This window comes from Oryzias melastigma, linkage group LG7 (assembly GCF_002922805.2).
Source record: "Oryzias melastigma strain HK-1 linkage group LG7, ASM292280v2, whole genome shotgun sequence".
In the NCBI taxonomy this organism is placed as follows: Eukaryota; Metazoa; Chordata; class Actinopteri; order Beloniformes; family Adrianichthyidae; genus Oryzias; species Oryzias melastigma.
Window position 1 is genome coordinate 4,103,477 of NC_050518.1, and position 26,520 is coordinate 4,129,996.

The 26,520-nt window shown below is 36.2% G+C and overlaps 3 protein-coding genes across 5 annotated transcripts in view; 1 reads left to right on the forward strand and 2 right to left on the reverse strand.

Annotated features, from left to right (window-relative positions):
* tp73 (tumor protein p73) overlaps nt 1-8,400 on the reverse strand; it is a 29,864-nt gene extending 21,464 nt beyond the window's left edge. The window contains exons 1-3 of one of the 2 annotated variants that reach the window (XM_024293489.2): nt 8,202-8,400; nt 3,885-3,980; nt 3,048-3,198 (exon numbers count right to left, since the gene is read on the reverse strand). In XM_024293489.2, the coding sequence (XP_024149257.1) occupies nt 3,048-3,198; nt 3,885-3,980; nt 8,202-8,233 (279 nt within the window). In that variant the 5' untranslated portion in view covers nt 8,234-8,400. Of the gene's footprint in view, nt 1-3,047; nt 3,199-3,884; nt 3,981-5,971; nt 6,732-8,201 lie in introns of those variants that run through there. The other variant, XM_024293490.2, reaches the window with a different exon arrangement.
* On the forward strand, nt 6,723-19,137 carry wrap73 (WD repeat containing, antisense to TP73). The gene is made up of 13 exons (XM_024293495.2): nt 6,723-6,959; nt 7,346-7,433; nt 7,587-7,739; nt 8,397-8,513; nt 14,379-14,451; nt 16,550-16,653; nt 17,009-17,095; nt 17,354-17,488; nt 17,558-17,635; nt 17,723-17,825; nt 17,922-18,047; nt 18,355-18,546; nt 18,698-19,137. The coding sequence occupies exons 2-13, from the start codon at nt 7,365-7,367 to the stop codon at nt 18,808-18,810; spliced, it is 1,350 nt and encodes a 449-aa protein (XP_024149263.1). The 5' UTR covers nt 6,723-6,959; nt 7,346-7,364; the 3' UTR covers nt 18,811-19,137.
* A 314-nt stretch (nt 19,138-19,451) lies between these two features.
* tprg1l (tumor protein p63 regulated 1-like) lies at nt 19,452-24,209 on the reverse strand. 2 transcript variants are annotated; one of them, XR_002921535.2, is made up of 7 exons: nt 23,776-24,209; nt 23,539-23,630; nt 21,299-21,349; nt 21,086-21,211; nt 20,763-20,916; nt 20,311-20,587; nt 19,452-20,185 (listed from the first exon to the last, which is right to left on the reverse strand). XR_002921535.2 is itself a non-coding variant. In XM_024294030.2 (6 exons), the coding sequence occupies exons 1-6, from the start codon at nt 24,001-24,003 to the stop codon at nt 20,393-20,395; spliced, it is 846 nt and encodes a 281-aa protein (XP_024149798.1). In that variant the 5' UTR covers nt 24,004-24,208; the 3' UTR covers nt 19,452-20,392. The 2 variants fall into 2 exon arrangements, 1 of the variants encoding a protein (XP_024149798.1); XM_024294030.2 differs by having other exon boundaries at nt 19,452-20,587; nt 23,776-24,208.
* Nucleotides 24,210-26,520: the final 2,311 nt, after the last annotated feature.

Below are 26,520 nucleotides of genomic sequence, written 5' to 3' on the forward strand. Positions count from 1 at the left end.
TAAAATCAAAATTAAATGTGATCTTCCTTATCATCTTTAATGAAATGTGCGTGTAACTTGTTTAGGACTGACTAGTTTTTTCTTTTTTCTTTTAATCGTTCAGGACAAATCAGTGTCTATGTCTGAATTCCTTCACTTTTTCCCTAAACCGTAAAAGACAATACAGTCTTACCACAGTAAATACTATCAAGAGCCCTAGATTTTAATGCAACTTGCACACATACTCACACCTTTTTCTTTTCTTTTTTTTCTTTTTTGACAGCAAACATGACATCACCCATTTGCCAAAGTAGAAACTTAATAAATACATTTAATGAAAACTATTTATGAAACCACTGATGATAAAAACTTGAACAATTTCTACAAAATAAATTTAAATACATTTTTTCAAATGACAAATCATTCAAACGCAATGCATTGTGGTGTAAATCTTACAGTCTAGAGAGCATTGATACACACTAGTTTTTTGCAGAGACTTCTGGGAAATTTCCAGGGCACTGGATTTTGAAATTGTAGATTTGGACCCCCCTACAACACGGTAAATATATCACTCTAAGTAGTGAGGGAATTTAGACACAACTACTGTCAAGTTATTTTGAAATTTTTACCTTAAATGTAATATCTCAGAGGCTTTATATCTACGACAACAGTCCAGACAGGTGCATGGATCAGCCTCACAAAACACGCTTTGTCAAACAGACACCTGCACTCAGGTGTGCATGTTTGTATACCTGATCTACACAAGTTAAAACAAAGCTAAATCCTCCACTGCCGCCGTGTGAATGATAACAATGCGTCTTTGAAGGAGTGCATGGACTTCACATCTAAGTACCGTCCCATGTCCCCCGTGGGCAGACATCCCAGTAGCTGCCAATCAGAGCCAGTAAGCTTAAAATGCTGAAAACAGCTGGAATGAGGGATAAGCCGACTGCAGAAACCCTCACTTGGTAAGATTAGCCTAAAACAACAGGCTAAGGATTAAGTGAAAGGTCTATTTAAAAAAAAAAAAATCTTGAACCTGCATTAAAAAATAAACAACTTTTTAAAGTTTTAAACTTCATGTTATTTATCTGTTGAACCAGTTTCCTTGTTTAGATAGAGAGAAATATTTACAAAGTAAGACATTCTAGGGAATTGTGTGATAATGTACAGACATTGATGCTTTGAACAGAGAGGACTCTTAGGGCAGATGTGGAGAGGAGCACGTGTGCAGTGAGGGCGCCCCCTGTTGGAAATGTTTAGCAAAGGGCAAAACACCATACTATAGCTTTACTGTAAAATGATATAACTCAAGTGAAAAGTTGCTATTTGAAAAATAGATTGAGTAAGAGTAAAAAATTTAAGTCATTATTACAGTTTGAACATATTTGATCAATAAATTAAAATATATTAATTGTGTAAATTCTAGTATTTTAAGATATAAAAAATAGATTTACTTCAATCAAAAAGTAACGTACCCTTGTTTCCAGTCTATTTGGTGTCATTAAAGCTGCAACTGGCATTGAATACATTTATGATACACAATATTCAATCCGAAATAACAAATATTCTTTTAATGTGTCGAGCATAAATCAATAATCAGAATCCAGTTCTTAATTTTTTCTTTTCTTTTATTAACTGTATTTTTTTCCAGTTGTTTCAGGAATTTCAGGTATTAAATAAATGTTATTTTTACCCCGTTATGCATCACTGCTGCTTTAACAAACAATAAGTAGGAGGCACTTATATTTTCACTGTGGTTGTAAACTTAAATTCAAAATGGAGGGTTTACTGTTAGATTTTTATAATGCGAAAGCTGATAGTTAATTTGTTATACACCCACTACTAATGTAGTAATAATAAAGAATTTTCCTTTCTAGTTTGATTTTATAAAACCCCAAAACAGTGTGTTTAAAACGTCTCTAAGGATTACTTTACTTAAACGAAGAAAATAAAATAAATGTTGCTTAAAAAGTAAAAAAAAAAAAAAAACTTAATACTACACCTCTGCGCAAACAAAACCCAAATCAATCTTATATGTGCATGTAAAAATGTGTTTTCTTTTACAAAAAAGCTGATTTGCATTGAATTATCACAAAATTTTCTAACAAAAAACTACAAAAAAAATATTATCCAAATGTTAACACATAAAAATTGTATTTAATTGTTCTTTTAATGAATAAATCCTTTTATCCATCTCATTATTGTATACAGTGAAAAGGTTAACATGGGAGCAATCAAGAATGTTTATTACAGACATTTTACTAAACAGATAATAATTACATGATATATTGACTTAACAATCAGACCAACAAAATGTTTTTTTAGTTTATGAACAAATGATATTAACTCACCACTTCACACAGCATTTTACTGCTCCAGAAAACTAAGATTAATCTCCAGAAGGCAGTCAAATGTGACTGTGAGAGCAGAACATGATGCAGGATAAAAGATGCTCAGCCTGTATTCTCCTATTCTTGCCTATGTGGGCCTTCTCCGTGCCTTGCATCTGACAACAAACTCTTGCTCCATCTCCTTCTTTAACTTTCATTATTCCTAATTAGCCACACAGACAAGCCTCGACTTGCCTAATTAGAAGGAAATTTAACCAATACTAACACGAGAAGGAAAACTGATGGGAGGTTTCTAATTTCATTGACAAATAGTTCAATCTTGAGACGTTTTATGTGTTTAATTCATTCAAAAGCATTTTTTGTTGCTTATTTACATATAGAGTTCAGTCTGTGCTATCCGGAAAGTTACTAGCAAACATCTTTCCACACTAAATACTGTGCACACACACACACAAATCTACAGATGGCTCTAAATTGGAGCAGCAAGGGGTCCTGGCTTGGGATTCCCAGAGCTCTGCCCCACACACATTACACACACAAATACACACAATCCCAACAGACTGCTCCGCAGAGAGGGAAAAAGCTGTGGAAGAGAGGGAAACTATAGGAGGGAATCTCCTCAGCACAGATGGGGAAAACATGAAGTCAAAATAAATGTGAAATATGTTCAGGAGAGAAGATGGGTCTTCAGGAAGGAAGGAATCATGCTCTTACCATTACATTGTCATTTGTGTCTCTCATATGATAAACATCCATGGAAACCTCGGCTGAGTTGCAGTGACTCCCGGAGACGCTGGCAGAGGCCGCTGGGTGTTCACCAGGCCTGCTGTTTGGGGGGAGCTCGAAATAGGTGCTGTCTGGCTCTCTGTTACCACAGATACAAGATGATTAGAGAAGAAATAGTTTTTGCAAAATATATTTATTTCTGTTTAGAGTTGGCATGCACTAACATGTCAGAAAAAAATAACAATGTGCAGGTACGAGAAGATGGTTTAAGAGTGAAATTTGTACTTCTTTGTTCGCTTTGCTGGTCTGTTGACGATGAATGAAGTACAGTTTTATGTAGTATTATTACACACAACATTTTATCTTTCTTTATCTAAAAAGTCTGAAGAAATATGCATTTTTGTTGCTATTTTACTTTATGTCTTTTATTGAAAATATTTTTTTGTTTTAATTCAATGTGAAATCAATTCACTTTTTGTGATCTTGTTTTATTTCTTAGTTATTTAAATGCACAGTTGATCTTGTAATGATCCAAATTTGTTTGTTAATCAAAACAAAAATCAACTTGTTCAAAAACTGACTTTACTACGAGAAAAAAAAAATCATAAAAACTGAATGCTTCTGATATTTTCATCATTTTAGAATCTAAAGATAAAGTAATAAAGTAGCAACATATCAAGTATTGGAATTCTAAAAAATGCACATTTTCTTTTTTACATTTTCTCTTAAAGCAAAAGGTTTTTTTTAAACAAAAATGTTGCACCCATTTTCTACTAAAAGGTATTGAAATTAAAATTTGCTTCAAATGGAGTTGATGGCACTCACAGGGAGCTCCACAGGTGATCAAAGGTCCCTCCTTCCTCAGCAACAGTGGTCTGAGACATCTTAGAAGACGTGTAGTCTAGTGAGGGGCAGAACACTCTGCAAAAACACAAAAATCTTACATTATTTCAATATAAATCACTTTTGGTTATTTGAATTTTAGGGGGAAATCGAGTATGAATGGCAAAAAGATGGTTTTCAAAGGAAAGTCGAGGGGGAGTCCGTGTTAAGGGTCACTTTAAATGAGAAGGAGAATCTGAGAATACACAAGCGCGCATTCGTCCAGGTGTGATCACACTCATGTAGTCCCAGCGAGGTAGCACAAGGTGCCAGGGGGCCGAGCGTGCCCAGGCACGCCTGACTTGTTGGCATCTCTTTCCAAAGGGGAAGCGTCTCCTCTTCAGCGTCTGAGCATTCCCATTTTCGAAAGGACGCCTTTGGATTCTTCAGAGCTGCAGCTGCGCGGACACATTCAAATAGAAACTCGTTCCATTGTACGCTAAACTTAACATTTCAGTGCGTTTTTAAGTTTAGAAATCCTGCGCGTAAAAGGAAAATCTTTATCTAGGTGTAACTTTGAATGTCTGGAGATGTTAGATAAAGAAAGGCCTACCCGACATTCCACTTCCTTTCCACCTCCTGCATCCATCCTATCCCACCAAGGATGATTTATAACCGCAGAACAAAATCGCACATCCAATCAGGCCTATTGCGCAAAAGTGCGCACTATAAACTTGACACCCTGAAAGGCGCACGCTGATCCAAAGAACCAAAAGAAAATCGTAAATGATTATTTTAATTTCCACTAAACAAAAAAGTGACTCATTAGACTGCAGTCACACGTGTATCTCTACAAAGAAAGTCTCTCACTTTGGTCTGAACGGAATCGATAGAAGATATGGAGTTTGGTAAACATCGTTTCATAACTGCTGGGGAAGAGCTGCTTCTCTTCTGTTATTTAAATTTTGCCCCCAGTTTGATTAATAAACTCATGTTTTTTCCCCTTTATTATAAAAAAAGGCAATGGAACAAGGCAGGAGAGCATCAGCAGGTTCCCGCTGTTTCCGAAGCATCTGCCGCCAGAAACCAACAGATCCCAGATCAGCTCAGAGAAAAGCGCATGAGAACAGGGTCAACACAAGGCGAAAGAAGAAGAAAAAAAATCCATTCTGTGTAGAATTATTGATTGATAACATCTAAGAACAGGTCGTTCTAATTTTTCCATACAATGTTGATAAGGAACAACAAGAAAATGCTTTAAAATTGATATAAAAAGACGAATATCCAAGAAAATATTTGTAATATAAATCTTTACAATTGTAGGCTAAGTTTTCAGTTTTTGGGTAGATTTCCTTGCTTTGTTTCTGCAAAAACTAGCCGTTTTCATGTATTCACGTCATTTACAAAGTGACTTTGTTCTGATCTCCTAAATCTATTGTGCGTCTCCACTCCAGGTTACAGCACCCATGACAACACACAGACACGCACATGCCTTCCCATGGGCCATTACATTTAGGGAAATGAGTCCCAAATGAAAAGAAATTAATTTTAAAATTGTATTAGAGTCGATCTTCGTCGGGCTCATGTGAAATATGTCAAGGGCTGAAATGTGTTTTGGACTGTTCTCTTTGGAACCGCATGCGCAAAATGTTCTGGACACAAAAAACTGAATTAAAACGTCGATAGGTCAGTTTACATATTTTAAATACCTTAATTTAAGGGACATTTCTCTTCATCTACACTTTTTCGAAGAGTTAAAATAAATTACATGTAAATATTAAGCCATTAATGGGGATGGCATTCGTTCAAAATCCTAATTATCGAATGTCATCTCGAGGAAATCAAGGATTTTTCAACTAATAAATTCATTTGGAGTTGTTTTTTTTTAAATGTTTATAATGAAATATCATTTTTTATTATAATATTTTGCCGGATTTATTTTTTTTCTGTTTTGGAATGATTTTTATTGTCAATTAATGCCCAAAAAGATAGATAAAAGAGGTATAAAATAAACTAAAATACATCTATAGTTTGAAAAAGAGTCATGTAATAACCTTGAGTTATTTATTGGTAAAGATAAACGGGCCTACCTGTGCGTTATTCTTATTCCAATCCAAACACCCGCGAGCTGTTTTGCGCCAAGCACCTGCTTTCTTATTGAACATGCCAAGAAAATGACCCTCCATAAAAATAAAAAAAAATAAAAATAATGATAACAATAAGAAAAAAATCCAAACAATCGACCAGCAAATATGATAAGAATAGCTGGAAGATGATTGACTTTTCGGAGAAGCTGTATTAACCGGAAATAGGAGGGAAAGTGATTTGCATGTTCTTGTGAGAAGTGTGATCTCTCCTGAGGCTGACCAAAGAGGAGGTGAAACGTTGTTTGCGCGGAGAGAATGCAGAGAGGCGGTAGCGCGTTTTTTCCGCTTACAAGCGGGAAACCTGCCGTTCAGAAAATGTATGTAGTCTAATGGTGGCTGGACAAACTACAAACTCAAAAACAAACACAAAAATAACACATAAAAACTAAACCTATTCTGTAATGTTGGCAAATTGCATGTCCAATTATTGTATCAGTATGTTGAATAAACATTAAAACGTATAAATAAACTATTTAAAATTGGAGGGACACGTTTAAATAATGTCTTACACACATTTACACACATACAATAGTGCAACCACATATTTCAAATTTAGAGAAACGGGCAAAAGAGCTCTAATGAAAAGGGTTTTATTAATCACCCCCTTTCAACTACATTACCCAGAAGGGATTGCGCCAAGAAAAGCTGTTGATTGGACAATATAGTCAAAGCCGTTCTCCGCTCATCCAAACAATGTAGCAACAGTTGGATCAACAGTTTGTGACCCTCATTAGGGAAAATAACAAGCTTCTCTGAATGGCTTACGGATTTTTCCAGCACATTATTTAGTAAACTAAACGTTCGCCATATCGGAAGTACGTGTTTCCCTAAAGAATGGAGACTTTGGTTAGCTAACATCATCGGCTAAATTGCTAGTATTAGTGCTGTATGCTAACTTTAAGCTAAAGTCTGGAAAGGTTCTGTTTAGCAGGTATGTTTGTATATTTTGCTTGTTCTCTACGTTTACTAATGAAACAAAACATACTGCAAACGCTATAAATTGATTAAGTTTTAAGACGCCGTGTAATTTAGCCGACATTAAAACAAAGAAAACGAGACATGCTTTATTTTAAGCGACTTAAAGCACTGTGTGCAGCTCTCACGTATAGACTTAGCCGTGGTTAAGTAACTTTCTTGATTTCAATGTTCGGTATTTTTTGTGATTTGATAACTTTGTACATGTGTTTGCAGATCTGTTGTTTTTAGTTTTGTGACTGGCAGAGTCTTGACGCCATCCACTGTTCATACATCGAAATTACACAATTTTCGTCTATGGCAAACCTTTAATGTAACCAATGCTTTACTTTCCTTGTACAGATACAATTTTAGTGTTAGAATGAATTTCTCAGAAGTCTTCAAGCAGTCCAACCAACTCTGCAAAGTTTCCCCAGATGGAAAATATTTGGTAAGCTTCTGGACACTTTGCTGTCCTCTAGTCAGAATAATGTGAGCAAAAATACATGTGACATAAACACAAGCAAAAATACACTCTGTTATAGTTGTAAACTGTTGACAGAAATAAAATAAATGTATTTGTATTATATGTGACTCCCCCCAGGCTACCTGTGTACAGTACAGACTTGTGATCCGGGACATCAATACCTTGCAAATCCTGAACCTGTATACCTGCCTGGACCAAATATCCCACATGGAATGGTCCTCCGACTCCCTGTTTATTCTTTGTGCTATGTACAAAAGAGGACTGGTACAGGTAGGTCCTCTGAAATACTGAAAGCGATCAACTTTGTGTTTTTATAGATGTCGCACCTGTAAAGCTGTAAACAAAAAAGTTATTGTCTTAATATAAAAAATAAAAAAAACACAATTAGGCTATATTTCTGAAATACTTTAAACACAAATTCTCTCTGTAAATTAAATTGTATAATGTTATTTCATTTTTCACTTTATATGTGTTAAACTAATGCAGACTCAGGAGAAATATTGACAATTTCCAGATTTTTAAAAGTTCAGTTTTGTTTTAACAACTTTTTGCGTCATTGTTAATTTTTTTGCAGGTTATAATTACTGTAAATATTTGTATTTTGTGTATGTAAATAGTATTGGGGGGAAAAAAAACTTAAAAGACTTGAAAATACAAAAGTTAGTCATTATTGTTGTCGACTTTTCACCCTTTCTCATACATCTCATACTTATCAATTATCAAGAACCTTACCTTTGTAGCGGTATCCAGTGCCAGTCTTTCATGGTGTCTGATTTGTATGCGTCTTCTTTTCTTTAAGAGAAAGTTGAGGAATATGTTAGAGTTCTTTAAGAGATGTCATCAGTGGTGACTGATTGCTACCCCTTTGTTATTTTTTGTCCTGTCTTTGTCCTCATGTTTGTTCTTTTTGTCCTTTTCTTATTTCAGGTGTGGTCTCTCGAGCAGCCGGACTGGCACTGTAAGATTGATGAGGGCTCAATAGGACTAGTCTCCTCACGCTGGAGTCCAGACGGACGTCACATTCTCAACACCACTGAGTTCCATGTAAGTGTGAAGTTGGTCTGTGCATGCAGTCATGCACATGGAAGTGTTTTTTATACTTATGCTTCTCTGATCTCAACTGTTGCTGGCCCGTAAGGAAGGGGGACCTGAAAATAGCCAGACATTGGAGCCTTTCTTGACTACACCCCCTACTTGCTGCATGTATTCAGACTGAATACATTCCTCTTTTCTTATTAGCGTCCTGTTTAACACGGGGCTCTTCATACCTTGCACACACGAGTGTAGTGGGTATATGTCTATGTAAAGGATAGTATTTTACTGTGGAACAAGATCTTTTATTGATATTTAGATGTCTTGGAATTTAAAAAAGAGGCTATGGAATGACTATCGAGCTCTTTTCCTCTGATAAACCAGACTAGTGTAATGCACAAAGTGGGGTAAAAAAGCATTTTGACTGTGGCTGATTTTGCAAGTTGTCCCACCTATAGAGGAGAGATGACATAGATGAAGTTTTACTGTGAGAAACAGAGTGTAAACATTTTTAAAAGTAAACTGTAAATTACTGTCCTTTTTAAATAATCATCTGTATGATGGTGGAGAAAACATGTGTTCAGTCAATAACAAAATTTAATCTCAATACTTTGTAATGCAACTCTGGTTGTCAGTGATAAAAGTCACCAGGTTTGCACTTTAGCTGCTATTTAGGTTCATTCCTCCATGCAGATCCTCTCAAGAGTTGTGATGTTTTAGGGCAGATTCTGGGCAACACAGACTTTCAACTCCCTTTATTTAAATTGAGGTCCAGAGACCGGTTAGGACACCTTGAAATGCTTTTTCACATAGCCATTCTTTTGTACCCTGGAGATATGTCTAGGATCATTGTCAAGCTGGCAGATTCAGCCACGTTTCATCTTTAAGGCTCTCACTGATGGAAGGAGTTTTTTCCTTCAAAATCTCACCATATATGGCCACATTCATTCTTTCTTTAATACAGATCAGTTGTTCCCCTTTGCAGAAAAGCAGCCTCAAAGTATGATGTTCCCACCCCCATGCATCATAGTGGGTTTGATGTTTTAGGATAGAACTCAAAATTATTTCCCCTATTTGTTTGTTTGATAGCCAGTAATTGTAAAATATATTTCTTCCATTTTCTAATAATTTCTCCAACAGCTGATCTGTTCTCATTAAGCTGCTTGTTTTTTTGTTTTTTTTGGTTCATCCCAGAGTTGTGCAAGTCTACAATCTTGTATGATGTTCGACAGCTCTTTGTTCTTGGTGGAGTAGTTGCAGAATGACTGTTTAAGAGTGTCTTTTATTCAGATGTTCTTCACATTTCGGCTTAATCCTAATAAAGGAGCACTGTTGTTGTTTTGTAGTATTATGAGGTTTCCACTGCAAATTAGTATCATTTAAGCTCTGAAATGAAATTAATTATACACGTTTTTTTTCTCTGGTTAAAATTTGCTGCTGCACATTTCAGCATCTGTACCAGCTTTTTATTATCTGTGCCAGTTATTTCCAGTCATTTGTTCTTTAATCTTTATTTATATTCGTATATCCATATTCAGTTAAAAAGATAGAAATACGAGGTCACAATTTTGTTTTTACAGAGACTGATGATAGGGCTCTGTGTGGGTTTGATTGTTTCCATCTGGTTCCTTATGGGATGTTGAAATGTTAGGTCGTGTTTTTGTGTGAATATCTGTGTTTTCTTCAAAACAATTCTTGCTGCTTCGGAAATAATTTCATAAAATGTATTATTTTTGTGTTAATTTAACTGTGCTGTGAACACCACTTTAACACAGAGGACTACTTGTAGACTTGGATTTTCCACAAACATGTTAATTTATTCAGTTTTACTCTGCAGAAAAGAAGCTATTTTTCACCCCTGAAAACATTTTATTGTTTTTACAGCTATGAATAAATTAAATACAATACAAAAAAAATGTTTTTGCATAAAAAGTAAGTTGCCCTTCACCCCACAGACCATTACCCCTCTTTGACCTCATGGCACATTTCAACAGTCTCATTCTTCACCTCAGTTATAAATTCTAAAAAAAGTCTCATTCTCATCTTACTTGTCTGGTTTTAGAAATCAGGCAGCCGAGGAAACTTAACTGTGACATGGCTGCAAGTTTATGTGGTGTCAACACTCCAGTCCTGGTTGACCTGTGTGGTCCGGTTAAGTGGGATTTTGCAGAACCTCCGTGACTTTATCCTGACTTAGTGTGTCTTACACAGATGGACCCTGTCCCGTGTAAAACTCATGATTGTGGACGGGACTGTTGGCGCCCTCCTTCCCTTCCCCATTACTGAAAGCTTGGAGCAGGGAGCTTGAGGCCCGGCCAGTGTGTTTTCTACGTCACAAATAACCTTTTTTTCAAACGACATTTTTTTGTCTGCTTTAACAATTTGAATAAAGAAATACTCAAACATGTAACTTTGAGCTTAATGTTCTTAATCAAAGTCCTCCATCATCAGAAAAATGCCACAAGAACATGATAAAACTCCAAAAACAAGATTTTCATTGGAGCAGGTCTTTAATGACAGTAGCTTAATTCTTATATTTCCGATCTGGAAAATAGGTTATAATATTATAATCTACACATTTCAGGGTTGCTTCAACACTGTTAGGATTGTGATTCAGATTTAACCAGTGCATTCATCATGAGTCACATTCTTTGCATTCTGAGAACCTCTGAAATGTAAGAGGAAGTTTCTACAACCAGCCTCATTGTGGACCGACAGTCAAACTACTATTTTCAAGGCAGTAGGATTAGCTTGAAAATATTGTAAAGACTATGAGCAGCACAATGTATTGATGAGGAAAAAAAACATTTTTTTTTCACATGAAATTGCAATGCTGATCAGTTGATATAGCGACGATCTGTGAAAATTAAAAATTATTACATAGATTTCAATGACAAGTTCCAACCTATCCAAAATTTATTTATTTTTAATTTTAGAAAAATGATTTTAAATTGACATTGAAATGAAATAGGTGGATGCCTGTTGAACTTGCCTTCAACCCAGCCAGTACCAGTCAGGTGTTTATGTCAGTTTTGAATTTCTGCTTCCCTCATAAACAGCCTGCTATATTAACTTGTTTAGGGACAGCTGCCCGCCGTGTGCATCATGCTTCTGTGCGTGTGTTTGTCTGAGTGTGTGGTCGTACATTTACTTTAGCTTTGTGCTTGTGTGCTACTCTTTTCTTTTCCTGTTATTCCTGCTGAATAGTTGAAAAATAGGAAACTAAATGATTGGTCTACAGTGACAGTAGTTATTTATGCTACAGAGATTTTAAAACTTTAAATTTGTTTTTACTATGTTTTTGATAGAAGACGAGTGTTTGTAAAGTATGGCATTGTGCTTGTCATTGATGAGCATAGAATGCTGGAACATTAGTTTATTTAATCACATTAATGAGACTTGATTAAAATAATTTATTTGTGAGTCCAATCATTTGTTTGAGACCTTCACTGAGTCCCACTCACATATAATAAGCATTTTCTTGACTTTTTTTGTTTATTTGTTTAAGTAGGGCTCAGATTACCAGATTATAATTTTTCCTAGCACAGCTGAAGCTTTGCTGATGTGTTAGATTGTTAGCAGCAGTGCTACAGTAAACTTTATCTGTTGACGGACTGCAGAACAGGACAATTGCTTGCACCAACTGTGTGCAATGATAGCCTTCATTTACTTGGTAGTATCATGAGACTGTAACAGGAGAAATGCTCTATATTGGTTTGAGATAGCTCTCTGTGTGGAATGCCTGCAGACTAATCCTCTGCTGATGCATAGAGCTATGTGGCATCCGGGTACTTCACTATTCTCTTACATTCCAATAGTTGAGCACTAAAAATGGACAATGAATACATGTTTTTATTCCAAACAGTAACGGCACTCTACCCCATATTACTTGGAGTCATAAGTTGTAATGTCTTTTTACTGTGAATCAATGTTAATGGATACAAAGTGAACATAGTGGTGGAGTCACCACAGAGCCTGAGTTGGTAATTAAGCTCTCATTGTAACTGAAGCTTTACTAACCAGGCATCTCGTCTCATAGCATGGCCCCTCTAATGGAAAAGCATCTCCCACCTATTTGCTCCATGCTACTCTTCTCTTAGTCAGTTTTGGGTTACACTCTCTTAGGATCTTGATTGCTCTGCATCCCCTCCGTGGTGGGTTGAAAGGATCCAAGTAGTGTAAGCATGTTTGTATTTGAGCAGTGTTGATGCTGGTTGCCATGGCACCTTGTCTGAGGGGAAGTCCAGAAGGTGTACACTGACGTGTCGCTGCAGGGTCTGCTCAGCTGGGCGCTTTTGACCACAGCAGAACAGAAGACTTGGCACTTCAGCTCAGAAGGTGACAGACTTGGCCCCGGTCAGATATCTGTCTGGATTCCCTGATGACAGCCTACTCACTCCAGTAGTTTTGGCTCTGCAGATTCTCAAATAGAAAATGCAGAATTGAATTTTGTTGCAGTCAGAACTATATTTAAAAAAGCATTTCTTGTTGAGTTTTTTTTTTTTTGTCAGCAAGATTGTGGTAAAAGTTTCTAAATTCACTTACCTTTTAAGTTGAACTCTATCAAGAATGTCAAGAAGGAAAAAGATGTTTTGGATGTAATCTTTAATTATAAAGGACCATGGACATGTTTTTTTTTTTTTTTTGGTTGTAGCACTTATTCTGTTTTGTAAGTTTCACATATTCACAAGCTTGGTGTTAACGTGTTGCAGTTGCTGCAGCTGTTATTTTCATTTACCCTCAAGTTCCTCTTGGTTTTGCTGTATGGTCTCATACAGATCTCAGTCATTTGTCTTGAGTCAGGCTGGTGTGTTTTGTAAGTGTTCTAACAGACATGCCTCCACACTGTTGACTCTATCAAAAAACATTATTTCCCTCCGGCAACTTTATTAGGTACACCTTGCTAGTACCGGGTTGGACCCCTTTTTGCCCTCAGAACAGCGTTAATCCTTGGTGGAATAGATTCAGCAAAATACTGGAAGCATTCCTCAGAGAGTTTGGTCTATAGTGACATGAAAGGATCACGCGGTTGCTGCAGGTTTATCAGCTGCACATCAATGATGCCAATCTCCTGTTCCACCATATCCCAAAGGTTTTCTATTGGGTTGAGATCTGGAGACCGTGGAGGCCATTTGAGTCCAGTGAACTTATAGTCATGTTCAAGAAACCAGTCTGAGATGATTCCAGCTTTACGACATGACTCATCCTGCTGGAAGTAGCATCAGAAGATGGGACACTGTGGTCATAAAGAGATGGACATGGTCAATAACAATACTCGGGTGGTACTAAGAGGCTAAAAGTGTGTCAATAAAATATCTCCCACACCATTACACCACCACCACCACCCTGAATCATTGATACTAGACAGGATGGATCTATATACTCAGACCAGCCCCTCTGGCCCCATGTCACATTCAAAGTCCCTTTAATCACCTTTCTTCCCCATTCTGATGCTGGATTTGAACTGCAGCAGATTGTTTTGATCATGGCTTAATGTACTGAGTTGCTGCCATGGGATTGGCTTATTAGAAATTTGCATTAGCGAACAGTTGGACAGTGAGTGTTTGTTGAAACCGGTTGAATATGACATATTCCATGTGAGCCTTATAGGATACAGCTCTCTGAATTTGGCAAAGGAAAGCCCAGGCATTTATGTTTTCACAAAGTTCTTTCTTGATCCTGCTGTAGATATCCTTTAGGTGTGCTTAAAGAACTATTTAGGCTCAAAATTTGGAGAAAGTTTATTTTTATGGTTGTTGTTTTTAGCCAAACGACTTATTGTTCTGAAAGGAATATATATGTCTTACATTGATTGTGGCAATTATTCATTGTTTTTAACAATGCCTTTTTTTTCTTTTCTCTCTTTTACTATTACAGCTGAGAATTACTGTTTGGTCCTTGTGCACCAAAGCCGTTTCCTACATTAAGTACCCCAAAGCATGTCAGAAAGGTGAGTATTGAGACCGAAAGGACATCAGTTTTGTACAGAGTACCTGAGGACAAAACCAGCACAGGCATACCCCATAAATCACACTTCCTTTTTTTCTTTACATTGTGACAGAGCCCCGGATATGTATCCAAAGTGTAGCCCTCTCTGCTGACAGCTGTCCCCTCCTCAGTGAATGGGGCATGCTCCTCATAACAGGCCTGTCAGCGACTAGTAGAAATACGATTGTTTCTGTCTCTCCCGTTTTCCAAAATACAATGCAAGGTCACTTTAAGATCCATGTATCTTAAGAATTGACAAAATGGAACCATGATGCTTTTATTAATGATGTCAAAGACTTTTGTTATTTGATAGTTTTTCTTTTTTAGGATAGTATGAAGTTACAGTAATTTATACTTTTTTCCCGTCTTTATTTTTGCTCAAAAAAAAAAAAAAACGATTTTTTGTAGCTCCTAAAATGTTCCAAATTAAAAAAAAAAATTACTTTTACAAGGCTTTTCTTAAACTTGTAAATCCTCTTCAGCCCAGTGCTTGTTTTTTAATGGTGACTTCAGCGCTGTAGAAGCGGTTCACATTTGTGATGCTGTTTAGGGTTTTTCCTAAAGGGAGAGGTTTAGATTTGCGATTTGATAATGTGCTGACTGTGTCTGCTAATAGACCCGCCAACCGTGTAAAGCTCTATATTAATGTTATTGCCAGCTGTTACGGCCCCATATTGTGATGTGAATTCCCCCCATTGTGGATTCCACCGGGGGAGGAATGCGTTGCGTTCCGCCAGCGGCTGCTGGAGCTGATGCTTGCTACCAAAGAAAATGTGTGTGATACTATTAGACACGCTGCGGCTGGTTTAGGAAGTGTTTGAGAATTGGCACTAAGCTCCTCTAAAAATATACTTCACCCTGACCAGACAGATAAGCCCGGCAGGAATCAGACACAGAAGGAAGGTAAAGAGTCTGTCCCATTCCCAAACTAAATCCCCAGTATAATATTGTCAATTAATAATAATGGTGTTAAGACACCAACAGGTGGAACAAGCATAGGAGCCAGCTTGATAGTTCCATGTAGATGATTAGATTCATCAATAACAAAGAAAATGTAGATGAAGTCAGTATTTTTCAGAAAAGAGTAATAAAAAATGTATCTCTGTCATGTGATTAATTTTCTGTGCGATTAATTAATCAGGCCCTGTAATTGATTAATCTATTTAATAGATTTTAATCACAATTTTTTAACCTAATAATTGCTGTGAAAAGCCTCATTTTGAGGTATATTCTTTAAGTCTGTGACATTGTGGCGCAGTAAAACATCAAAATAAAACAAAAAAAAAGTGGCTTTATTAAGTTTTTTATTAGAAAATATTTCTAAACTATAATTTGACACTACAGAGGAGTCATTTTTTACAATCTTGAACAAATAAAATAAAAATAAAAAAATACACATCAGATCCACAGTGTTCTAATTTACCTCATCAGTAGCAAGACCTTTCTGAGCAATCCAAAAATATTGAACAGAAACTTCTTATTAATGCCATAATTCAGATGTTAAACCTTATTCCACTGTTTACCACAACAGCAAGACAGTAGAAAAGATTCGAGAGTGATTTTATGGTTTATTTTAGCCTATTTGGGTGAATTTGTTCATTTTAAAAACTGAGATAAATCAGAAAAGAAATAGAGAAGATAACATTAGAAGAAAGAAATGAAACACATTATGAATTGAACTATTTAGACTTTAAACTTTATTATTATTTATTTTGCTTCATCATCTGAAAGAAATCAACTTTAAGAGCTAAACTTTTCCTCTAAAATTGTGCTTTTTTTCAACTCATGACGATCACCGTTCTATAAAAAGAGCTAGGGTGGAGTACAGTTCGTGTGCGATGCGTGCACCTCGCACTGAAGCTGTTACCATGTCAACTTGACACACCGCATATTTAGTATGCTTTTTAAATATAGATATAAGTGAAGCTTTCAGCCTTTTTTAAACGATGCTGTTTTGAGACCTTTCTGATTCCAATAAAAGCGTTCATGTTTGGATTGATGGGTATGGGATAAACTGCTTCTGTCCCAGTTTTCATCCTAAAATTCTGGGATTCTTACAGGTTTAGACTTCAGCAGAGACGGATGCTATATGGCTCTGGCTGAGCGTCGTGACTGTAAAGACTACGTCAGTATATTTGTTTGTGACGACTGGCATTTACTCAGGGTAAGTGGTTCCATTTTTACATGTTGACATTTTAGGAATCAAATCTCTGGGTTTTAACAATGGCGAAAAAAAGTTTTGTAATCATGAAACCAATACTATTTTTTTAACTCTAGTTTTACAAAGTTACCGCTGTGATTTGGGGGAAAACAAATGTTGATTCTTAAGACTTTAGAAACTAAGATCTCAAAATAAACAATAAAATGGAAAGTTATGGATCCATTAATCTGTTTTTCTTTTCTTGCTTTTAAACAAAATCCTTCTTACACATCTTGTCTAGAGACTTAAATCATGTAATTTATGGGTTTTTGTGGTGTCACTCACTAAATGTAAACATGAATCCACTCTTCTATTACAGCATTTTGAGACTGAGACTCAGGACCTCTCTGGATTGGAGTGGTCTCCAAACGGCTCTGTGCTGGCTGTGTGGGAGAGCTGTCTGGAGGTGAGCTTATAACCCAGTTTTGATTTACAGCAAGCTGATAAACAAATGAAGTTATAATAATTTGTTACTTTTTCGAGGTTACATCAAACCCTCTTGAGTGTGGGAGAGTTTTAATTAGCTACATTAGGCTGAATTTGTGAATAAAACATGCATTTTAAGAAGTTCTTTTGTCTAAATGCTGTGAGTGATGCCCAGTTTGGGTAAATTAATTTCTCAAAGAAGTCCTAATTTTGTTATTTACTGATGTCTTGTTCGCAGTACAAGATTTTGTTGTACTCATTGGATGGACGGTTGCTGTCAACCTATAGTGCCTATGAGTGGTCACTGGGTGTCAAATCTGTGTCGTGGAGCCCCAGCAGCCAGTTCCTGGCCATTGGCAGCTTTGATGAAAAAGTATGGACAGACTCTTAAAAAGTTTGCTTCATCAAATTAAAATATCAAAGCTTAATTTCTCAATTTCAGGTGCGTATTCTCAATCATATCACATGGAAAAAAGTTGCACAGTTTGAGCATCCTGCAGTCATTGACAACACAAAAGCTGTAAGTATTTTTAGACTAATATATGAACCTTTAAAAACCTCTCAATGGCCTAATGAGCATTTTTTAAACTAAATATCCTGTTTCTAGACTGTATATAAAGAAATTGAAAAAAGACCAACGGTGACCAGTGATGAAATGTCCCTGCACAACATCACAGTGGCCAGCTCCCTTTTCAGCACCCAAAGCAAATGTTTGTCTAAACAAGAAAAAGAATTCAAAACAGTTACAAAGTCTATACATTTTCATATTTTCCCCCTAAACTGATAACCAAATGTTTATTTTCCAGATGAAATAAGCCCATTGCCCGTCCAGATTCCTGTGGTCAAACCAGACCCAGACCGAGCCAACCCCAAGATTGGTGTATCTGCTTTGGCGTTCAGTTCTGACAGTCGCTATGTTGCCACCAAAAATGGTATATTAGTGCCTTTTTTTGCATCTGTGATGAACGCTAGTCATCTGCTGGCTTAAAAAAAACAGATATATGAATGTTTAATCCTAATCATAATCTTAATCTTGATTAGGCTGTAATTTCTGTCATTAATAAGCTCTTTTTTCAATGGCACTTTTTCATCTGGTCCGAATTACAATTTGTAAAAAACTATACTTAGAAATGGAATTTTGAAAAAAAAAACAATTTTCATTGAATTGGATCCCTAACTTATTTTTGGTGTGGTTTTGGCACACTCAGTGGATTAACAGGTGTGTTTTTGTCTCCACAGACAACATGGCCACCGCCGTGTGGGTGTGGGACATGCAGAAGGTGCGTCTGGAGGCTGTGCTGGAGCAGACGTCGAGCGTACGTTGCTTTCAGTGGGACCCCCGGCGCCCTCGGCTCGCTCTTTGTACTGGAAACAGCAAACTTTACCTTTGGTCTCCAGGAGGCTGCGTCTCTGTTCAAGTCCCCGCCGAAGGTAACTTTAGCTGAAAGTTACACAATTGGCAAACGCAACCCTTTGTCCTTGTGTGTCTTTGTACTCTGATCATCTGATTTGTTTTGCTACAGAATCCAGCTCAGTCAGGTCAGTGTGTTGTGTAGCTTTCACACTTGGTGTTTTCTTCCAGGAGGCTTTCAAGTTCATTCTCTTAACTGGCACCGCAGTGGAGACTCCCTCACACTGATCGGAAAGGACCAGCTGTGTTTATGCTACATGGATACTGAGCAAGACGACAAGTAACACTTTTCTCAAGAATAAATGGCTTCATTTCAGCCTGAGGGAGCTGTGCTCTTGAAGGATATTTTGAGGAAAGTTTTCTCTTGATTGTAGCTGTTAAGTTATTTTTATAAATGTTAATATATGTTTGAGTTAAATACTGATTACCTTATGAACCATTCCAGCACTGATAGACATCTTTGAATTAATATATTAAGTAGAATTTCTTGTCAGGTTACAAATATTTCTGAGATGTACTTTAACTATTTTGTATGCAGAATTTTTCAAGTTTGCATTTTAGATAGTTTTTTGATAATATCACAATAATAAAAGCACGTTTTTCAATCTAAATCTACTCTGAAATTTTTTTTGTGTTTTTGGTAAAAAATCCCAGAGGTACTGGTGGTGGCTAACAACAAAAATCCTGTTTTCTTCCTTATAAACAAACATGTAGCATCGTCAATGCTTAGGTTAATTAAAAAAGTTATAAACACCTAAACATTTTTTTGTGCTACAATCACCAAATTAAATCTTTTATGGTTAGAATGGGATCAAAACTCTTGAAAAACTGGTTTACTGGTTTAACAAAAAAATTAATTTTCAAGTTCTATCAATACATATTTCAACACAAAATGAGAGGCTTAATAAAAGGGCATGGACATAAATTCATTTGCATTTATGGTTTATTTCAATAAAAAATATGCAGAAAACTCTCACAACTACCATTAACAAACATCCTTATAAAACACCCGTCATGCAGACAGACACATGCAAGAAGCATGCACAAGACACTTCAACAGAAGAGGAACACCATTTTCTGCCATCAATGATCTTTTTCAATATCATCCCTTAGCTTTGGTGGAACAGGAAGTTGCAGTTGGTTGGAGTTTAAAGAATAAAACACAAAATATATATTGCAATATATAAGAATTCATAATCTGACATGAAGTTGTATTCATGTAATTTTAAAATTTGTAACCTGATACTCCCCCCATTAAGATTTGGACAGGTAAATAAAGCAAAATAAAAGGCAGCATTGCATAATCATCTGTCATACAAAGAATTACAGTTATGTCATTAAAGCTTATCCAACAAGGTGTAGGCAACAAAACATAAACAGCATGTTATGTAGCGTATTGAAAGATGCATTTCATTCAAACTCTGGAACCCTTTTGTGCTCTCTGATACAATGTATTGTTTTTTAAATTAAAACTATAATTTCATAAAAACAAATGTAATATTAATTATTTTAATCCTCGGCTTTTGCTTTGTTTTATTTCTTGATGGGGCAAAAAAGGCACATATGCTACAACTAACAACTTGATTCTTATTTTAGAATCCTTTCAATAAGCCTCAAAAGTAGCGTTTGCTTCCAGCTTTTGTTGCATATGGCCTTTCTACCAGATCTTTGCAGGTTTTTTTTTTTATAGTAAGTTTGGGTGCACACAGTGCTGTGTGTTGTTGAGTCACCACGGGCTTGCCGCTTGTCTGTGGTACAGACGTGTCCCATGTTCAGATTACACATAAGTTACACATTACACTGCAGCTCCCAGTAAACGATGCAGAGTAACAGAAAAACAAACAGAAACGACCACAAACTTGGCATTTAGAAGCCTATCTTCCCACGTGTCATAGAGTAGCCCAGCTTGGCTTCATTGTTGACAAAAGACATAAGGCCCAGATACGTCTCAATAAGAAGAGGTCTCTCCAGGATCAAGACACCATTGGCCCGTCCTGGAATGGGGTGCTCCTTATGGGCCTTCTTCACCGCCTGCACCAACTGAGTTTTAAAGTTGTCCAACTTAGTAGAGAGAGTAAAAAAAAAAGACAGTAATCAGTGAAACATCGTAAGGTGAATCATGACATAACTAGGGAACACTATATATAATAATTCATTCTAACATGAAAGAAGTGTGTTTTAGTTGGTGTGTGATTGGTGGACCTTGTGTTGCTGTGTTTGGGAGTGGGGTGTGTACCTGGCAGAGAGAGGCCACCTTCTCATCTGCTCGAGCCATAGGATGCTCTGTAAAGGTGGCGTAGGGCATGTCTGTGGACCAGGGGTTCCAGCGGTTCAGGAAAGAAGCCCGGGGACGTTTGTCCCACTGGACCCGGATCCCGTACCCCTCTCTTCTGCAGAACAACAACAGTCCAACAGGTGAGAGGGTATTTTTGAAAGATCTTGACTTTTTATTTGGAAAAATAACAATCGTTTTAACTTTATTTTAAAACTATTTTTTGTTGTATTCATGTAACCATATTTTTGCAACTCATAACATTCAGATCAATAATGAAAACCTACTTGTTGAGAGATTTAGGTGGGAACTCAAACTCGCCCACAGAGATGGTGTCCACGGCGTTGAGAGAGATCCTGATCACTTGCTGACATGTCAGATTAATAAAGTCATATTTGCACACTAAAAGAGACCTGTGCAGATAAAGACATACATTAAATGTATTTAATAAATCACATAAACGATACATTTTAAAGATAAAAAAAATAAAAACATCTTACCTCTCTGTAATTAGCACGAGTCTCTCTTTCTCGTTGTTCCAGTGGTCAACTCTAAAATGTCAAAATTATGTTATTTGTCTGATTGTTCAAAAAAAAAAAAAAAACCTGGTAAAGTATCTACAAGGTCATGTCTGAGACTATCTAGCACCCTGGATTTTAAAAGCAATTCGGACACATGCCAACTACTTTATTTTTTTACTTCTTAAACAGCAAATGTGATGTCACTGATTTCCAATTTCCTAAGGTAAAAAATATTAACATTTTTCAAAGACTAGGTATGAATCCACTGTGTTCTGAAGATAAAAAACTTGAATATTTTGTAAACAAATACTTTTTCAGCCATAAAATGAATTCAAATGCAATTTACTGTGATACATATTTACCAATCTAATGAGTATCGATGCACACTGTTTTTTCGTAGAGGCTTCTGGGAAATTTCAAGGGCACTGGATAATGGAAATTATAGGTTGTGTCCAAAGTCCTTCACTAATCTTAAGATTGTGCTTTTAATAGTGGGATTATTTGGTTGTCTAAATCTACAATTCCAAAATTGAGCGCTCTAGAATTTTCCCAGAATGCTGTGCAAAAAAAAAAAAAAGATCGATGCTGGCTTGATTGGCAAATATAGACCACAATGCACTGCGTTTTAAAAATTTTGTAAAATAAGAATTCTAATTTATTTCTTTATTAAATCATCCATGTTCTCATCAGAATACAGTGGATTCATAGTCTTTGTAAAATACTCGCATTTAGTAGGTTTTTACTTCATGAAATCAGTGACGTCATATTTGCTGTTAAATTCCAGGGCACTAGATCCTGCACTATAGTTTTTTAATAGTTAGGATTTAGGGAGGGGGTTCAGACATAATCATAGATTTGGACACTTCTATAAAGTGATAAAAGCCTAATATGGTGCACTAATAGTGAGTGGGCAAAAACCCTAACCTGTGCAGGCGTCGTCCCCATGGTAAGTAACATGTGCTTACATAGTGCTTTCTACTTTCTTTGAAGGCTGAAAGCACTTTGCAGTCACAGTCCCATTCATACCCTGATGGCAACTCCAATCCTGAACACTGGAGTCAGCCTATGACCACTAGGAGCTATGTATCTTGCTCAAGGACACTTCAACACAAGGGCCGTCAGGGTGGAAACTGAACCTGGAATCTTCCAGAGGTCAATCGCTTTAGTTCTGCATCATCGAATTGGATTAGAGATTGTTTATTTCAAGGAATCAAAACAAAAAATGCTTTTTTTTGTTTTGTTTTTTTAAAAGTCCCAATATAATAATGTTTTTTTATTTAAAAAAACATTCCCAGTAGTATTTAAATTACGATTATGAAGCTTTTAACCACCACCTAAATGTCTTAAAAAGACATTTTTCACGTTGATCTGAAATCTCTGTTTCCAAAATCTCCTCTGAGGGGCGTGACTTTTAGAGCTAAGCTGAGCAGCTCCGCCCCTGACCCCCTCCTGTCTGATTATGATGACTCTGTGTCTCGCTAGCGTAAATCTTCACCACTGCTACATAAAAACGGTTTCGATCTGGATGTCAGCTCGGACGAGGAAGTGAAGATCTTCATGGACTGAACTTCCTCCAAAATCCTGATTCTTTCTCCTTCCAGTTCACCAAAGACTCTTTTAGCTAATTCTCCAATGTTTATTGACGTTGCTGTGTTTCTCAGAGTTCTTGATAAAACAATGAAAGCTAACATCAAAATGCTCTTTCATTGATTTACAATCCTTTACAACTGCAGTCAAACAACATGCTTTTCATCAGAGGGGGACTTTAAAGAAAAATCTATACAAAAACATATTAAACTGTGCTTAATTGTGACTTGATTGGAAGAATAAAACAACATAAAAATCTATATAAAATGAGACTATTATAATCACTCTTAATCATTATAAACTGTTATGACTTACACATACATGACTTGTTGAATCCATCAAAAGTGAAGTTTGTCAAAGAGTTTAAGATTTTATTTTGGAAGGAAGTAAATTTATGTAATACTACTCTATGCTTTCTTTTTTAACAGTTATAATCTGGTTTGTAACTTATCACTCTAATTCTGATTAGTGTTATTTGTAATTTGAATTCAAGTGTTGATCATTTATCAATTCCATAAATATAAAATAAAAAAGATAAAGTGCTTATTGATCACATTAAAATACATAACATTTTCTAGAAATCATTATAGGTGTCATCAAATCCGTCTTGATAACATGATGCAGAGACTTACTCCGCCAGCAGCCAGACGCTGAGCACCTCCCCGTCCTCCGATGGGAGCGCCACGGTCCGGATGTCGCTCACCGCCTGTTCGATGGTACCTGGCTGAGATCAGCATCACAAAGCGCCCATCAGCATCATCTGCATCCTCAGCATCCCTCTGACGTCACCACGTAGTTTGGACCGTGGTTGTCCAGTTTCCATTATTCGCTCTACAGACTAATCGTTCCGTTTTGGTGTCGCCACTTACCCTGAACACGAAGTAGTCTTTAACTTTGGCCTGCATGGTGGGGTTGTGCACCTGGAAGGGCGTCAGCGTTTGTAACGGGGGGCAACAGGCCACGGCGGCTGCGTGTCCGAAGCTTCGGCTGGCCTCGGGCGGCGTGAAGGCAACCTCGACCCCCTCCTCGGTCTCCGCGGGGAGGAGGACGGCGGCGCCCGGGCTCTCCGCCTCCATGGAGTCCTTCAGCTGAAGCATGGCGGCGCAAGCGTTACTGGAGGAGCGTTTAGAGAAGAAGAGGCGCGTTTGTGGACGCGGACTTTCCCATTGCGCACGAATAATATCGCTGCTGTGCAGAGGGGTGACTGTAGGAAGCAGTTCCTTCGTGCTTCACTTCCCTATTCTGATTTCCTTCCTCTTAAAGAGACATCCTTACTAATAAAAACAGGTGTTTCCCTCTGCGGTCTGGTTCTATTTATCTACATCATAATGGCTGAAAAAATATCACAGGAAGACGAATGATGGTAAAGAAAATCAGTGGAAAACCTGCAGAAATACTTAACATACAGCAATAGCATTAATAGTGCATTAACAATAACCATAAAACTTTAAAATGAATGTCTTTAAACCCTAAAAATGTCTCATGTGTTGTATATTAATAATTAGTGTAAGGTTTCTCTAACTTCAGCTTATCATTTCAGAGTATTTGATTATTTAAAGCAATCAAAACCAAAAATACTATAGGCAAGCAAAATACATGTATCCGTTAGGGGTGTAATGATTGTTCAATGAATCAATTTATATTAAGATTCAACCAGTACAGTAGTGCCTGAATCCAAATGGTATAGCCAATTACATTGACTTTAATGTAAAAAAAAAACCTGTTACAGTAGACAATACGCATGATGGCAGCAAAAAATGATCAACCATCATTACAGTCCAGTGTGTGGAAACAGAATTTTCAGACATATGTGTGGTATCATTTTCTGTTTGTATTATTTTGTAAAAAACTACGCTGGGCTGAACTTTATTAAACTAAAATCCAAATGGGTTTGCCATTAATTCTTGTTTACTATTTTGTTTGTACACATATTTAATTATCTTGCAAGAAATACAAAGAATCTGGAAACTTCACCTGCAGTGTTCAGTACTAGGTATTCATATCTGAGTCACACTGGATGAATTTTTGGCTTAAGATTTTCTGGATTGATTTTAGGTGAGTGAATCGGATCGTTCAAAATGAACCAATATCGACTAGGAACCGCAAATTATGGAATGAATTGAATCATTGAAATGAATCATTACACCCATAACATCTAAATATCATTAATAGTACACTTTGACATGATTTGAATTTATATATTATATATACACACACAAACACATGAAAAATGCTCTTTATCATAAATAAACATATTTGTATTTATTCAGACCATTTCCGAATAATTAGAATATCATGAAAAAAGTATATTTATGTCCATAATTCTGTTCCGTGGCTCTATCAATGATGGTCTTATAGTGATCAAGTCTGAAGTGTTCCTCATATTGAACAAACTGAAACAATTTACTAACACCTGGGACAGCTGCACAGGTGCTTTGAATTTACTAGATGAGGTAAGACTTAACCATTCATGTCCTGTAAAGTTTGGGCAGATTTCTCCGCTTTAATTCGTTTCATATTTAAATTCTGTTTTTGTGGCTTTTGTGAACTGGAACCCCAATGTAAGTACAAAGTAAACAAGAAAACAAATAAAAAAATAAAACAGTGGGCCCTAAGAAAGTTATTTTTTTATTAAAGGAATTATGGTAATAAAAAACAGTTTTGCATGATATTTTAGTTTTTGAAAAGTCCATTAAATGTTAAGTTTGTTTTACAATCCCGCCCCTCCTTTATTGGGCGAAGGAAATCCATCAAGTTCTTAAGTAAGAATTATATTGTCATTCAGTTCTTGATAACAAGATTCAATAATAACAACCTAAAAAAGGCTTTGAAATTGAGGTATAAAAATGGTGTTTGAAAAAATATGTTCAAAAGACATTTTTTACAATTTAATTTTCATAAAATTATTTTTGATTTTGAATTGCTAAGCTACAGTAATTTGGTTTTCTATTTTGACATTCTTCAATCAGGTTCTCCATTTGTTTACTTACCGTATTTTTTATTTTATTTTATTTTTGACAGAGGTGTGTGACCGTCTTTGTTTTCGTTTGGTTTTCTGTGACATATCATCTCATGATTTTATTTATTTTTTATTGCTTGCATTCTTATGTTCTCTTTATATGTGTAAATTAAAATTTACACATTTTAGGAAGCTTTTTTTTTCTCTGAATTCAGCAACAAAATCTCTTGCTAAAATCTTTTCAAAGCTAAAACGTAAGAAAATGTACAAATTAAGAAGAAATTGGTAAAATTTTAAAATAATGCGCGATTTAAAAGAATTACCATTATACTTACGGCTGCATCCTCTTCTCACATCTGACATCTAGGCACCAAATCATGTCCAACTAATAGCAACACAACTCCAACTGTGTTGTTTTTGTCAAAAATAATAATAAACTTGAGCTGTGCATTAAAGTTGGGCATTTAAAAAAAAAAAAGAATAAGTTTAAAAACTTTTCTTAAATTTCCTCCACCAAGAATTGACTGTTTGCGTTAAATACTTAGACAAAAACAATAAATTATGTTTTATTTTGCTTCTACTCAACAAAAGAAACAGTAATCATACTGTAATGTGTATCTAAAATTATTTTTTGTCATCAAGCACCTAGAAATAA